The sequence below is a fragment of the Anarrhichthys ocellatus genome, unplaced genomic scaffold (genome assembly GCF_004355925.1).
Source record: "Anarrhichthys ocellatus isolate YVR2014 unplaced genomic scaffold, GSC_Weel_1.0 scaffold108, whole genome shotgun sequence".
In the NCBI taxonomy this organism is placed as follows: domain Eukaryota; kingdom Metazoa; phylum Chordata; class Actinopteri; order Perciformes; family Anarhichadidae; genus Anarrhichthys; species Anarrhichthys ocellatus.
The window spans coordinates 933,298-948,145 of record NW_022280138.1 but is presented as its reverse complement, the minus strand read 5'-3'; the positions used below and the strand labels follow the sequence as shown (position 1 = coordinate 948,145).

Here is a 14,848-nt window from a genome sequence, read left to right as displayed (position 1 = left end):
TGAATTGATGTTATTTACAGTGCACCTGCAGAGGACAAAAACAAATTGCTTGGTTTCAGGTGGATAACTCTTAAGTCTTTCCTTGTCAAGTGTGAGGATCCAAGGACAGAGGACATTGTGTTGTACAGATTGTAAATCACTCTGAGGAAAATTTGTGATTTGTGTAATTGGGCTATATAAAGAAAATTGAATTGAAGTTCTCTTTTTGATATTGTTAAAACAGAAAGACGGTAATGACACACAAAAGACAGTTTATTATGAAGTTATAGGAAATCAAAATAAAGGTGTATTACAGAGTTTTCAGCATACAAGACAAACATACCAACAAAAAACTAAATAGAAATATAAAAAAATAGAAGAAAAATCTTATTAAAAATACCTTCCCTGATCGTAATTACCCTCCCAGCTCAATTTAAAAGTTTTCACATTCAACACAATTGAGGGAGCGTAAATTTAAAGTTAGGGTCCTTTGATAACCGTTCTCAGACCGACTGGAAACATGTCTCTCAGTGGCCAAGGAGTATTACAACAGAAAAATTAATTAATTTCACTGATGGTCTTCAGTCTAGAATGTTCATGGAAATAGTATAAAAGAATGCTGTGCCAATATGCAAATGCTTACAATGGCCGCCAGCTATCTAAATAACAATGTCAATATCATTTCCATTCACATTTATTTTGCTGTAGAGTGGAGCTCCACTGGAATGGGCATTATGACAGTAGTTTAAACATTTGGCCCCTTTTCTGGTCACAATATGGACATTCAGGAATGAAGTGGGAGGAGAATTCAGTAGAGAGATACCAATTTATGGAATCCACTAAGTGTGCACTTACCTCAGAGTCTCTATTGTCTGTCACTAATTAGGTCATGTTTAATGGAATTTTGTTTCTAATCAATGGAACTTTTGTTTCCCGTTACCCATCCACTACATACAGTACAGTGATGGCATAGTCCTGGGCACGCTCAATAGAGAACCACCAGGAAAACACCACGAAAGATTTGTATTAGGGTTCATCATTTTTTATATTTCAAGACAAAAGTAATGTTTCTTTTGAATATTTAGAAAATTGGAGAAATCAGTACCAAATATAAACCATGCACAAGTCAACATTATTGCTACCAGTGGTTGTTTCAGGAGGAAATAATCCAAAGTTTTTAATTTTGTCAGATCTCTGTGAAAGGCGGTTAAAATGAAAAAAAAAAAAATTGTTGATACAATACACTAAGAAAAACATATGATAGATCTGACAGAAGCCAACTGACCACCCTTCACATTCCACAAGGAATGTTTGAACCCTAACCAAACCCTGAAATCTTCAAATGTCCTCCCAGTGCACTGATGAATTTGCAAAACCCAACTATGAATTCAACAACACAAAATTAACTTGGACAGTGCAGTATTTTTTATACTGTAATGAAATATTTGATTATTGATTAAGAGCATTTCAGTCACAATGGGCCTCATTCACTAGTATGTACTGTATGTAAAAAGTTACTTACTTTGCACACAAAATACAGCACAAAATATGCCTGTTTGCTGAAATGAGCCCATCTAGCTTTGGAAGCCATCAACTAGTTAAGGCTAACAAGTTAGGCTAACACACTGGGCGATCTGCTAATGAGTGCCAGCAGGTCTACGTTAACCCTGTGTTCTTGTGCTTGGAAGCCCACCTTTACAGCAGAAATAAACAGCCTGGTGCAAAATATGGTTGTGTTACTATGGCTAGTAATAGTATAATAATTCATAACAACTGTACAAGGGTGGATTCTTATACAACTCGTACATTAAAATTAAATTATGGCTTAAAGTTATGCATAATTTAGGTCATGGCTGCTTTGATTGACAGGTGGTTGCCGTCACAGCTGCTAGCCGTCAGCTTGGTGTCACCTCAGCAAATGCCAGTCACAGAACTTAACCTTGTGGCAGTGTTTGTGGAGTCCCTTTTGGGATTTTGTTTAATGCAAATACCGGGCAAATAACAGCTGGTCATCCTGCTGGCCAACATGCTGATGCTGGATGACCTCTGTGCCCACATGATTTTTTAACAGGATATCAGAAAATGTATTGACCGTGAAACGTAGACCTGCTAGCACATCGCCCAACTTGTTAGCCAGGTTAGCCTTAGCTAGTTGGAAGCTTCCAAGCTAGATGGGCTTGTTTCAGCAACCAGGCGTCATCCAGCCCACCCCGGCACACATTTTTTGGATTAGCGTATGTCGTCCTTACCAAGATGGCAACTGCCATACAAAAAAAAAATGCTGTCACACTTGCCCTGTAAGTGAGCCATACTGAAAAAGTAATTATTCCACCAAAACATCGAAGAAGTACTATGAGGAAGCATTTGAGATTCAGCATCAGAGAAGGAATAATTGTGGATAAAATTGAGGCTGTTTTTTCACTTATAAACAATGCAAAATTACATTTTATTATCTATTATCGTCTATTATCCATCTCTAGATCTAATACTGTAGTAATGTCTAAATTACTTAAGATTTGCAAAGACAGGAAGAACATGTGGAATTACATGTTTTTTTCAATTTAATGTTTTAAACATGTTTTTGCCAAAACAAAACAAGTAAAAGTCTTCTCCTTTTGATTTATCCGATTTTGACAGTTTCAAAATTTCCGATGGCTCATGTGGTCGGTGCAAAGTCACTACATCCCCAGATCTCAGTACGGAAGTAGCTAAATAAAATGTTAGCAGATTTGAGAGGAGTAATGGCTGAAACCAGAAATTTAAAAAACGAACAAATAAACGTTTGTGCTTCAGAGGGCTCATACAAATCATGGTGCTTAAGAATGACCAGCTCCACAACCAATACCAAACACCAAAATCTACTCAATACCCACTCAACCCGATGGTACAAAAATCCAAAGTTGACAGTAAAAATGTAGAGCTCAGCTATTTGTTTAAATTTTGTGTGAAAGATGGCTTGCATGTCTGCAAAGTGTCACATTGGATTTACTGAGTTCTGGAATGAGTTAAGTCAAATTAAGCTCAAACAAGCCGACATACACAGTAGCCAAGGCAGTGGAACAAGTGCACTCATCACTAGTCTACATAAACACGAAGAAGTCGACACATTTTAGCTACAGTTTACAGATTTAGGTGCCAAACACAACCGGCTCTTGCTGTTCAGACTGAAAACCATCCACACTAAGTGGCTGTGTTGGTGTGTGCATATGTAGGATTTACTTATCTTGTATTGTTAATGTTTGAGAATGTTACTGAGCTACCAAGCTAAATTAATGGACAATTCTAGGCAGATGAATCTATAAGCAGCACTGATTTTTCATAATGTACCTAGTCCGTTGTACGTAGACTAGTGACCAGCATTTGTGGGACTTTGAGCCTCTGTTCAACTCGGGACTACCACCGTCTGCCATACATGGAACATTCAAACACACAGATTTACAGACTGACAGCATTGGAGCAGCACAGAGTGACAGGTCCTGGGAGGAGTGAGGGGCGCTCACTTGAAGGCTGACTGCAGTTCTTTGAAAGCAGTGCGTCTCTGTTTCTGCTCCTCAACCTGCTTCTTCTTGGCCTCCTGCTCCTGGCGGATCTCTGCCTCAAAACGGTTTGACTCATTGATGGCCTGGACCTGTCCAACAGTAAGACACACAGCTTTCAGGAGATTGAATCGGAATCATAAACTGTTTATTACAATAAACATGTAAAGATATAATTAGATAAATTATGAAAAGCAAAAAAATATATATGACAATATGTTGAAATATGTCTTATGTCTCTTATTAAAATGTCTCCATTTAAAGCCAAAAGTTGTGCAGGGTTGTGTAAATTGTTGATGAGCTTGATTGCAGTCGGGCAAATGTTTTTGTAGTGCGAGGTCTTGGTCCTGATGGACTGCAGCCTCCTGCCAGAGGGAAGGGACTCAAACTGTTTATGTCCAAGGTGAGAGGAGCTGGCCACAATCTTTCTTGCCCGCCTCAGGGTCCTGGAGGATTGCAACCAATTATCTTCTCAGCAGAGCAAATAATACTCTGCAGCGTAACAGATGATGACGGAGGATTTGAATATAGCCTAATATCACTAACCACAAATTTGCCTCAGAGGGCTTTACAATCCTCTGTCCCAGGACCCTCACTTTGGAACAGGAAAATCTCCCCAAAAACCCCTTTAGTGGGGAAGAAAACTCCAGCAGAGCAACAGAGGAGGGATCCCTCTCGCAGGATGGAGAAAAGTGCAATAGATGTCATGTGTACAGAATGAACATCATAATAGAATTACAACATCCATATGATATAAATTATACATATAATGAGAGCAATAGTAATAGCAGTAGTAACACTTATAATAAAAGAAAAAATGAAAGCTGCAAGCAGCATTGATCGGGCCCTCGCAACTTCAAGCACGTCGAGGGTACTGGCATCTCTCTGGTTGACGCGGCCATACATTTCTGTGACCATCATATACTGCGTGCACAAGTCAGATGATATTTCCTGTGTCGACCAGCAGCATAGCAAGATCATGTTGCCAGGTCTTAAGCTTCAAATGTTTTGAGTGTACCTCCGATACAATCATAAATGTAAGCCTGTTAAGATCATTAAGAAAATGAATGTGTGTGACTGCGCTTCAGTGTTTGTAACATAACAGACTCTCAGTTTACTGGGATGGGGTTCAACTCCCTGCAGTGTCCTGCTGATTATATTTGGACCTACATGAAAGTTAACAGAACAGTAGTGCCATTTGCTGTTACTTGAACACTTTAATTTAACACCGTTTTCATTTTAAGTTCTTCTGTAACTTTAGACTGTAGTGTGAAGCATTCATTGTAACATTTAACCTGATTGTCATGAAGAAGCTCTGGACAGATCATTTATACTAATGCCCACTGACATGGTTTGAGAACCATTGTTATCTAACTTTTACTCTCCAAGCATCTTAGTTTGCACATATTTAGATCAGAGAAGTCTTTTTCTCATGGTGTGCCCACAAACCCTTTCAATAATTCAATTGTTTGGGCCGCTGTAATTATAGAATCCTGCTTACGTCCGTGCTTATCAGTAGGTGGTGTAAAGGACTCTTAAGAGGTTCTGTGAATGTTTCCTACAAACCTTTTAATTAGAAGTTACTTAAGTTAATCACTTCCAGCTAGCCTTTATTTTGTAAGTCCCATTTTACATTTTGGGTCCTTTATTTTGAAATATTTTTTGGCAAAAAACGGAAGCCGATCCAAATCTCGCCAGAGTATGTTAGCTTGACTTCGCCACAAGAAGAGTATGAAATTCACGGTACAGACTAAAAGGAAAGGTAGTATAAAATATATTACTCCGCAATAAGAGTTTAATAACTAACGGTTAAGCACCTAGCTGGAACGGGAACAAGGTATTGTGTGTTCATTGTGTTTGATATGTTGGTGTTTCAACTGGATGCTAATGTTAGCTTAACGGATATAGCTAAATGACTAGGCTGTGGTTTTGAGCTGGCAATGGCATCTGGTTGAAACATTAATATATGCTCCCATGTATATTTAAATGTTATTTTCTGAATGTTTAAACTCGTAAGAGCTCATTTATGTTTTATCTGTTCCGTAGCTCTTACGGTGTTTTCTGGAGAAAGGAGAAAAGTAAATTTGTGTTCATCAAAGTAAAAGTCAACGGTTGAACATGAATAAAGGCCTCTGAACCATTGTCCGGCTGGGGTCCGCTACAGGTGGTGCTATGACTATGAGTTAATATTGGCATGCAGAAGTCCTAAAATCATGACTAATCAAGCATGTCAAGTTTGGGACAGTTTTGACAAAGTACAGTCGACTTAAAACAGCTTGATGGATGATGGTGAACCATGTAAAATGGCCGCCACACCATATCCACGTCGTTCGATGAAACCTAAAGCTTTTAGTAACTTTTATTCACTAAGGTCTTAAGATTGTCCTGAACAAATTCTAAGTTGATCTGATGCCTAGGAGGAGTTCGTTAAAGTAGAGCACCTGGATATTGCAAAAACACCACGAGAAATTCATACAAAATAAAAAATTGCTGACTTCCGGTTGGGTTTAGAGCATGGACCCCTAAGACTTTTTTTAAGTCTACATGTGATACATCTGCTTACCAAATTGTATACATCTAGGTGAAACGTACTGCGAGGGCTGCATCGTTGAAATATTGTAGGGGGCGCTATCGAGCCGACTTGCCACTCTGAAGCATTAAACTCGCATCAGATAACTACATTCAGGATTTTAAATGCATGTTATAAATGTGTGTGACAAGTTTGGTTATGTTTAGAGCAACTTTAGCCCCTCAAAAGCACCTTTGTTTTTCATGGCGAAGACTGCATCGCCGTTTGACGATACATCAAAAGCTTCATGAACTTCTTACACTTTTGATGTTGATGTTGACAATTTGATGTTGATCTGATTTACCTATTAACAGAAACAAGCCAAAGTATAGAGACTTTAACTTCCTGTTACCAGTAGGTGGCGCTATGACTATTCTACATAGTTGACCTGTAGATGTCTTCAAGAGTGGAGTCTCATCAAACATGTGAAATCTGGTAAAGATCTGATGATGTGGAGTCGAGTTACATCAGTTTATGGCGAAGGATCGAAATTTGCCGACCCGCGACGTCGTCGCCCTTCAGCAAATTCTTACAATCTTCACAATGAAGCATTATCAAAGTCTTAAGACTTTTCTGATAACATTTGAGAGGGATCCGATTAATCTGTGAGGAGCAGGATGTAAAAGTACACAACTTTCTAACTCCCTGTTGCCACTAGGTGGTGCTATTACTATGATTCTAAATTGTCATATAGATGTGTTCCGAGTCAGGATGTTATGACATATGAGAGATTTGGAGCAGATTAGACAATGTACGCCAGAGTTACAACAACTTCCTGTCTACGTCGGTGCTCGGGCCCTAATAATAACAGAAGCATTATATAGGATATAATTGTAAAAAAGCTGGTATATTAGCAGTTATAGTGATAAAAATGTGACCGATAATAATAGTAGCTGTGGATAGCAGGCTCAACCACGGTCCAGGTAAAACCACGGTCCATGGAAACCTTAGAGGCAAGAAAGCGCAAAGAATCCGGGGAGGAAGCCAAAGTTGTAACACTCATGAATGGGACATGATGTTCTGCTCCCACTTGAGGTCCTGGGCAATGATGGTGCTGAGGAAGCTAAAGGACTCCACAATGTCAACTGGGGGAACTAATGCTAATGGTCCGAGGGTTAGAGACATGTTCCCCAGCTTCACCTGCTGCTTCCTGTCAGTCTGTGATCCACCTGAAGGTAGAGTCAGACACGTGCAGCTGGGAGAGCTTGTCCTGCAGCAGGGACGGGGTGACGATGTAGAAGGCATAGCTGAAGTCCAAAAGGAGGGGGCCAGCTGCTGAATGCCGGTAGGTGTGAATTAGAGTAAAAAATGTTATGCCAAAATGCATCGAAGCTACTGCTGCTGCTCTGCTAATAGACTGTTTTCACTATGCAGCCTGCGGAGACAGTGTTACTCTTGTTTTTGTTTAAAAAAAAAAAAAAAAAGGAACAAGTTTGCAGCTGTGTGATTTGTTACACAGAACTGATGCTTCACCTAACCCAGCCAATAGGGTGCACAAGTCAGTGGGGGAGTGTTGCATCAGGAAGGACATTCAGCGTAAAATCCATACGAAATCAAGGTTAAGAAGAGGAAGAGAGTGAAGGCAGAGCCAAAGATGAAATGGTGGGAGTTGAAGAAGGAAGGCAAAGCGGTTAAGACAGGCATTGGGTAGGAGAAGAGTTGTCAGGTACTTGTTGTCTTCTGAACCGAGGAAGGACGACAAGTAGACAGGGTGGTGTAATGAGGAAGAACAGGAAAATACACAGTTAAAGAGGTTGGTGAAGAAAAATCAGAGAGATGAAGAAAGTAGATAGGAGTACCCTTGTACTCCTATCCTATCTCCTACTTTCTTCATTTCTACTTTCCCTTACTCCTTAGTAAGGGGAAAAGAGAAATGACGAAGGCTAAATTAGCATAGCGCGAGTTGTATGAAAGGTTGGACCCTAGGGATGGAAAAAATGACCTGTATTGGTTAGCTAGATAGAGGGAATGAGCCGAGTTTAGGATGATCAAGGATTGAGATGGAAATGTGCTGACAAGCGAGGAGAGTGTGGTGAGAAGGTGGAAACTTTTCCAACAAAGTGGAACTTTGAGGGGCCGATGAATGAAGGAAATAAGAGAGAGAGCAGGTTGACTATGTGGGAATTGCAGTGGCGGGCCGTGCATTTTATACTTGGGCCTTCAGTGCCGTCCTACTACAGTTGAACCACCTCCTCATAACCTCATTATGACGCCACAGCTACGGGTTATTATCTGTTTCTAGGGGTGTAACAATAAAATGGAAAATGCAGAAGCTTAAATTGTGGGAAATATAATGTTCTTTCGGTGGAGCCACTGCGCTCTGGCAACCCACCCAATGTAACAGACACACGTGTTGTCTGACACGCCCACCACGGAAGAAAAACATTGTACTCTGGTGAGCCACGTCTGTTCTGGGACACACACTATGCTAAATTAGCTTAGCAGGAAAACCAACAGCAGCACACAAGCTGAAAACTCTCCCCGCAGCGTTTAGCTGTTCCTACTGATTCAAACAGGGCAAAAGCAATCGCCACACAATCCCCATTTCTCCAGACCATAATTCTTGCTTTGTAAAAGAAAACAGATAGATGAATACGCGCATGACGGGATGCTTCTTCATCAACTGACAGTGCATATAGTCAAAATCAATGTAAATAACACAATGACAAGAACAAACTCGCAAGAACCAGTCACATATATTTGCATGACAAATCAATCCAGCGAAACTGCAGCGCTAAAACATGAATTCCGCCACACACTGAAGAGCACGGGCCATTCAAATAATATTCACATCAGAGGGAACAATATTAACCATATCATAAAAACGACACGATACGAAATTAACACAGTTACTGCTACTGCAGATGTAAAACAACGCTACTGCAGATGTAAAACAAACGCAGTTCACTTACCAAAGTTGCTGTTCAGTTAAAGACAAAGTCCATCCTCCTTTCTTTGTTTACAAAGAGTTCAATGACGCGGTTGTACAGCACATCGGTGCGGTTCAGTTCCAGCCAGAGGTCCTCCTGCGAACGTGTTTGTTTTGTTGTAGATCTACTCGGGTCTCAGCAAAAGTTTTCAAAAGCACCATAGCTTGTAAGTGTCCAGTCGTGCTATGGTGTCTTGTTGCTGCCTTGGTTAGCCACCTCAGGTTAGCAAATCCAGCATTAGCTCGAAACACCAAGACGCTCAGTCGCAAATAAAACGCATTCTTAGCCATAAAATGTGTAACGCTTCTCAGAAGCTGTTAGCCAGGAATACCGTTCGTACAAATCCTTTTCCTGGCTGGGTCAGGGCTGCTAGCTGTGGTGTTGGCCGATCCTTTCTTACGATGTCCAGCTTTTCTGGAAATGTCTTTCTCCAGAAAAGCATTGCCAGTAATTCCCAAATCCGTTTCTCCTCCTCCTTCAGTGCGAGTGTTAAAAAAACAAAACCCTAAAAATTTCATATCAATGTCATAACTTCTTACATATCCTTCATTAAAATTTCAACTTGAACTCTTACAACTTCCAAGTTCTGCTAGCTAGCTTTGGCTTCACAACAGTCACGCTAGCCCACTGACGAATCACACCGCACGTAAATGCTGACCTGCACGTTAATGCTGACGTACTTGTAGGCCACCAAGACAGCTGTGACATGTCAAAGAATACACCCAACATGCCAAACTAAAAATCTGACTGGTTGAAGACTATGACAATCAACAATATCGTCCCCATTTACTTAAACTGCAAAGGATTCCTAGCGGGCCTCTGGCCTCTCTTCCTACCTAGAGAAATAGGGGCTGAATCTGATTGGATAAGAGCTCTACTTAAAACAAGCTGCACTGGAAGCAGCGCTGCAGGCTGGAAGCAGAGCAACTGAGGAAGACAGTAGCTGTGCAATGAGAAAATAAGATAATGGGAAAAATAATTAGAATACATGTAGTGTATTTATGAAAAATTATTAAATTATAAAATAGCTATAATTTTGTGATTCCGTTTAGGCCAGCAGAGAAGGCTTTGCTGGCCCTGACGGCCCACCACTGGGGAATTGTGAATCAGGAAGTGCGGCTGATTAGTAAGGATGAAATGAGGAGAATGAAGAGTTGAAAGTTGGTACAGATGACATACCTGTGAAGGCAGGGAGCTGTTTAGAAGAGATGGCAGTGGAGTTTATAATTTAATTGTTTAACACAAACTTGGAAAGTGAAGTGGTTCTGAAGTGCACTTGTACCGATTTTCAAAAAAAGGGTGATTTTCAGAGCTCTATTAACTACAGAGCTATGAACCAGCAACAGTATGTTTTCATGCCAGGAAAGAGCACTGCAAATTTTGAGTTTGCTTTGAGATTGTTGATGGAGAAGTATAGAGGAGGTTAGAAGGAGTTATCTCTTTGTGGACTTGCAGAGAGAATGGAAGTCAGTAGGCACCAAATAGAATACATGTGCGTGAATGAGAGGGAAGGCAGCGGAATGGTGAGGAGTAGAGGTGGCAAAAGTGGATGAGTTTAAATACTTGGGCTCAACTGTTCAACGTAATGGGGGATGCACAAGAGAGGTTGAATGCAAGGTGGAGTGGGTGGAGTGATATGCGACAGAAGGGTACCAGCAAGAGTTAAAGTGAAGGTTTACAGGATGGCAGTGAGACTAGGGCTGTACAAAAATATCAATACAGCTGACTATCCCAATAACTTTTTCCACAATAGCTCATTGATAGTATCAATACATTAAAAAAAAAATAAAAATAAAAATCACATTTAAACGGATTTAAAATGTCCTCAAATTCCCTCAAATACCTGTGTGTTTGTAAACTACCTCAACTAACTTGCGGTATCACTTGACAAGACACCACGCAGGTGAAATAGCGGCATAGGAACCTCAGCCGAAACCTGTGGATTCAAGTCAAACTACACAACCCATCTATGTCAGCTCGGGCAAAGAAGATAACAGAGTTGGTGGGCAATTTCATTTGCAATGATTTGTGGCCATTTAGTGTGGTTGAAAACCCCGGCTTCAGGCATATGGTGAACACTATGTGATCCAACTTGCCGACACATGGCAAATGTAGCTGTACTTAGGATCTACGAAGAGGTGAAGAAACGTGTCAAAACATCACTTATCCCTGCTGAGAAATAGCCCTCGCGTGTGATAGATGGACGCCAAGAGCCACTAAGTTGTATGTTACGATTACGTCACGCAACATCTCTGAGGATTGGGAACTAGTTTCATATGTTTTGCAGACACGGGCAATGCTCGAGAGCCATACTGACAGTAACATTGCGGAATTACTGAAAAGTTCCATGGAGTAATGGGACATAAAAGGGAAGGACCCAGCCGTAGTGAAAGACAACACATCAAACATGACCATAGCAGCGCAGCTTCTTATGTTGCATGTAAAATGTTTCCTGCACAAACTAAATTTAGCTTCACAGTGAGCACTGATGCTTAAATCAGCTTGCTGGGAAGAATGAGAGGCATAACTAGCTTTTTCAGATGACAGCCAGCCATCTCTCACCGTGGACACAAAATGTTTGTGCCCCTTTCATCTGGCAGGAGGCTGCTGTCCATCAAGACTAAGACCTCACACCACATGAACAGTTTCTTCCCGTCATCAGTTGGGCTCATCAACAAAGCCCGGGACCCCCACTGACTGTCATACCCAGGGGAATTTCCTACCGGTCACTCCCCTGCACATCCCTTCTATGTTTCTTATTTTAATACACTTGACACATTTACATTACACTTAAATCTCACTTGTTTATAGTACTGTTATCTGTTTGTGGACTTTATTTTATTTTATATTTTATTTAATGTTATGCACCACCCGCCATGTCAAATTCCTTGTATGTGCAACATACCTTGGCAATAAAACGGTTCTGATTTTGATTCTCTGCGACAAAAACAAAAGTTACTACAGCTGCCTGAACACCAACCGATCACTGACATGGTTACCAGATGGTAGTGCTTTACCAGCGAGCAGCAGCCAGCCATCTGTGCAGCCACCCCCTCAGGTGAGGAAGACTGAGAAGGAAGTCTGCACCCTCAGTTAGTCAGACATTACTTCTGCTGTTGTCAACGCTATGAAGCCCATGAAGGTAGCTACACTCGTCATGTCACAGGAGAACACTCCAACACTATCAGCTGTGGCCTTTCTCCATGCCCAGCTGATTCATGATCTACAAGAGAGCCGTACATACACGTGTAATGTGATTCGCGCAAGACGAGTTTTCACCACACGCACACAAAAGTGTCTCAATGCAGGAATCAGGACATTGTATATTATATAGGATATTGTAGCTTCTTCAGTTCTTATGGTTATGAAACCGTGAATTATATAAATTGATCGATTAATCCCGACATCCCTCAATACAATATAAATACCTTTATATAATAAAAGATGGTTAAATTGCCACGCAAAATATTGCAATCCTATGCTGTATTGATTTTTTCCCTCCAGCCCTAATAGCTGTGTCAAAGCCAATGTTCACTTGATGTACATGTGAATATGGAACAAACTTCCCCTGTTTCAGTTATTTGTTCTGAGGGACATCTAAGACAGACCTATATTTTTTCTATGGCAATAGCGGCGCATGCAGATGCAGCGACCGGTAGCTCCCATAGACGTTGCTACATTTATGACAAAAATACCCTCGTCAACATCGGAAAAGAAAGTACGAGGATTGGATTAAGTGCAGTGGCTCTTGAGACGATCATCCCCCACAAAATCTTTCAACCACTCGACCAGACCGGGTGAAGCGTTGTGTTCGACCCACGAAGAGAGTGAAGAGAGCCGGGATAAGGACTACACAGCTTGGACCGAAGGTTATTCCACTACCCAGCTCCTAGCTAATGTCCGGTCGCTGGAAAGATAAGATGGATGAAATTAGACTCAGGCTGACCCAGCAATGGGAGATCACAGATTGTTGAGCACACATCTTTACAGAAACCTGGCTTCATCATAACATCCCGGATCAAGCTATTGCACTTGACAGGCGGACTGTATACCGTGCAGACAGAACACAGGACTCTGGTAAGTAGAGGGAAGGCGGACTGTGTGTAAACATTAATGATGCTTGGTGCTCAAACTTAGTCAAAGTCGATGGACAATGTTCCCCTGATGTCTAATTTGTAATGCTAAGATGCCGGCCATATTATCTGACAGAGAATTCACCAGTGTTTTTGTTGTTTACATTCCTCCCGATGAAAATTTAAAAAAAAATGCACTTCAGGAATTGTATGAGGTCATCAGTAGACACATGAAAAAACAAACGGATGTTATTTATATTTTAGCTGTTGATTCTAATTCAACAAACCTGAGATCTGTTTTACCTAAATTCCACCAGCATGTCCACGTCCCCACCAGAGGATGGACCATACACTGGACCATGTTTACATGAATATTCCTGGCAGCTAAAAAAGCCCCCCCCCTTCAGACAATCAGATATTTCCCTGCTCCTGCTACTTATGGCCAGCTAATTAAACGAGCTACCATGACAAAAACAAAGTGCGGACAGATTTTGTGAGGACACGTTGCCAGATGAGCTGAAAACCTTTGATGCTTGCTTTGATCTCCTCAACAAAGAGTCAGCTGTCAAGTCTGCCCCACCTCCACCTCCAATCTACCGATTTCCCCACTAGAGGTTGCTCTTTACCATTGTAACAGGGCTGTGGGCCATGGGACTTTGATTTACCCAACTCCATATTGTGCTATCTCACCGCCTTAATTGTTGCCTATTGGGTTAAATAATTATATTGGTGTTTTTGTTGAATGATAGCAGCCTGTAAATGTACAGACGTTTGCTATTAAGTTAAATTGAGTATTTTACTTTGTTTGGTTATAAATTTGTATAATTCTAACTTGGGACAACCCAAGCAAGTGTAACTATATGCCTTGAATTCTATGCTTTTATTTTCTGTTTCAGAACCACAGGTTCAAAAATCTAGCCTAAGTTCCCTTTTATGACCAAGTGTCCGGTGTATTGATGTACCTTCAACTCGAGTGAATAAAGTGCAGTAAACGAATATTGGGATCCAGTCAAATGCATTCCAGTCGAATGCATTCAAATGCATTCAAATGCATTCACTGGGACGAATGTCCATTATAAGAGTCAGCTATTAAAGTCCAGTTAGCTTCCACCATTTAATCTCTTCTAAAACACAGCTTATACACCGTTAGTGTGTATGTTGTTGTTGTATAAGAAGTAACTTTTACTTACCTTGGCTTCAAAGAAGGTCTTAGCTCCTTTGACCCCCTCTGTAGAGACATCGATTTCAGAGAGGCGAGCGAGGACACCGAGGCCGCTGTCCTCTGCCAGCTCTCCTGCTGCTGCCTTCCTGAAGATGAGTAGGAACTGTGAGGGACAGGAAGAACAAAGATAAATGGATGTAGACAGAAGGAATAACACATCCTCTGATTCTAATTTGGTTTTCTCGTTTCACCTCTCTGAAGCTCAACTTGTTGTCCAGGTCCTCATCCACCTCCTTGATCATGTTCTTCAAGCCAATGTGTGTCTGTGACGCTCCAAGCTTCTCCATCATCAGCTTCAGCTCCATCAGGTCAATGTAGTTGTCTTTCCCAGCATCATACCTTGACAGAATCGAGTTAAAAACTGGTTTGTTACAGGTTGACTATAGAGCTGAATGAAAACTCTCACCTTCCATCATGTGCATGCTGTGCCACTTTCAAACCTCTGAGATAGTTACCCAGATTTTGAGGTGTCTGTTTGACATATCCTCCTGCCCATTATAATGACAGTGAATGGAATATATATATATATATATTCCATT

The 14,848-nt window shown here is 41.0% G+C and overlaps 1 protein-coding gene across 1 annotated transcript; it reads right to left on the bottom strand.

Moving 5' to 3' along the window:
* Positions 1-234: 234 nt before the first annotated feature.
* On the bottom strand, positions 235-14,779 carry LOC116399310 (EF-hand domain-containing protein D2-like). The gene is made up of 3 exons (XM_031876381.1): positions 14,501-14,779; positions 14,278-14,412; positions 235-3,607 (listed from the first exon to the last, which is right to left on the bottom strand). Exons 1-3 carry the CDS (start codon positions 14,612-14,614, stop codon positions 3,476-3,478), a joined length of 381 nt encoding a protein of 126 aa, XP_031732241.1. The 5' UTR covers positions 14,615-14,779; the 3' UTR covers positions 235-3,475.
* Between the last annotated feature and the right edge of the window lie 69 nt (positions 14,780-14,848).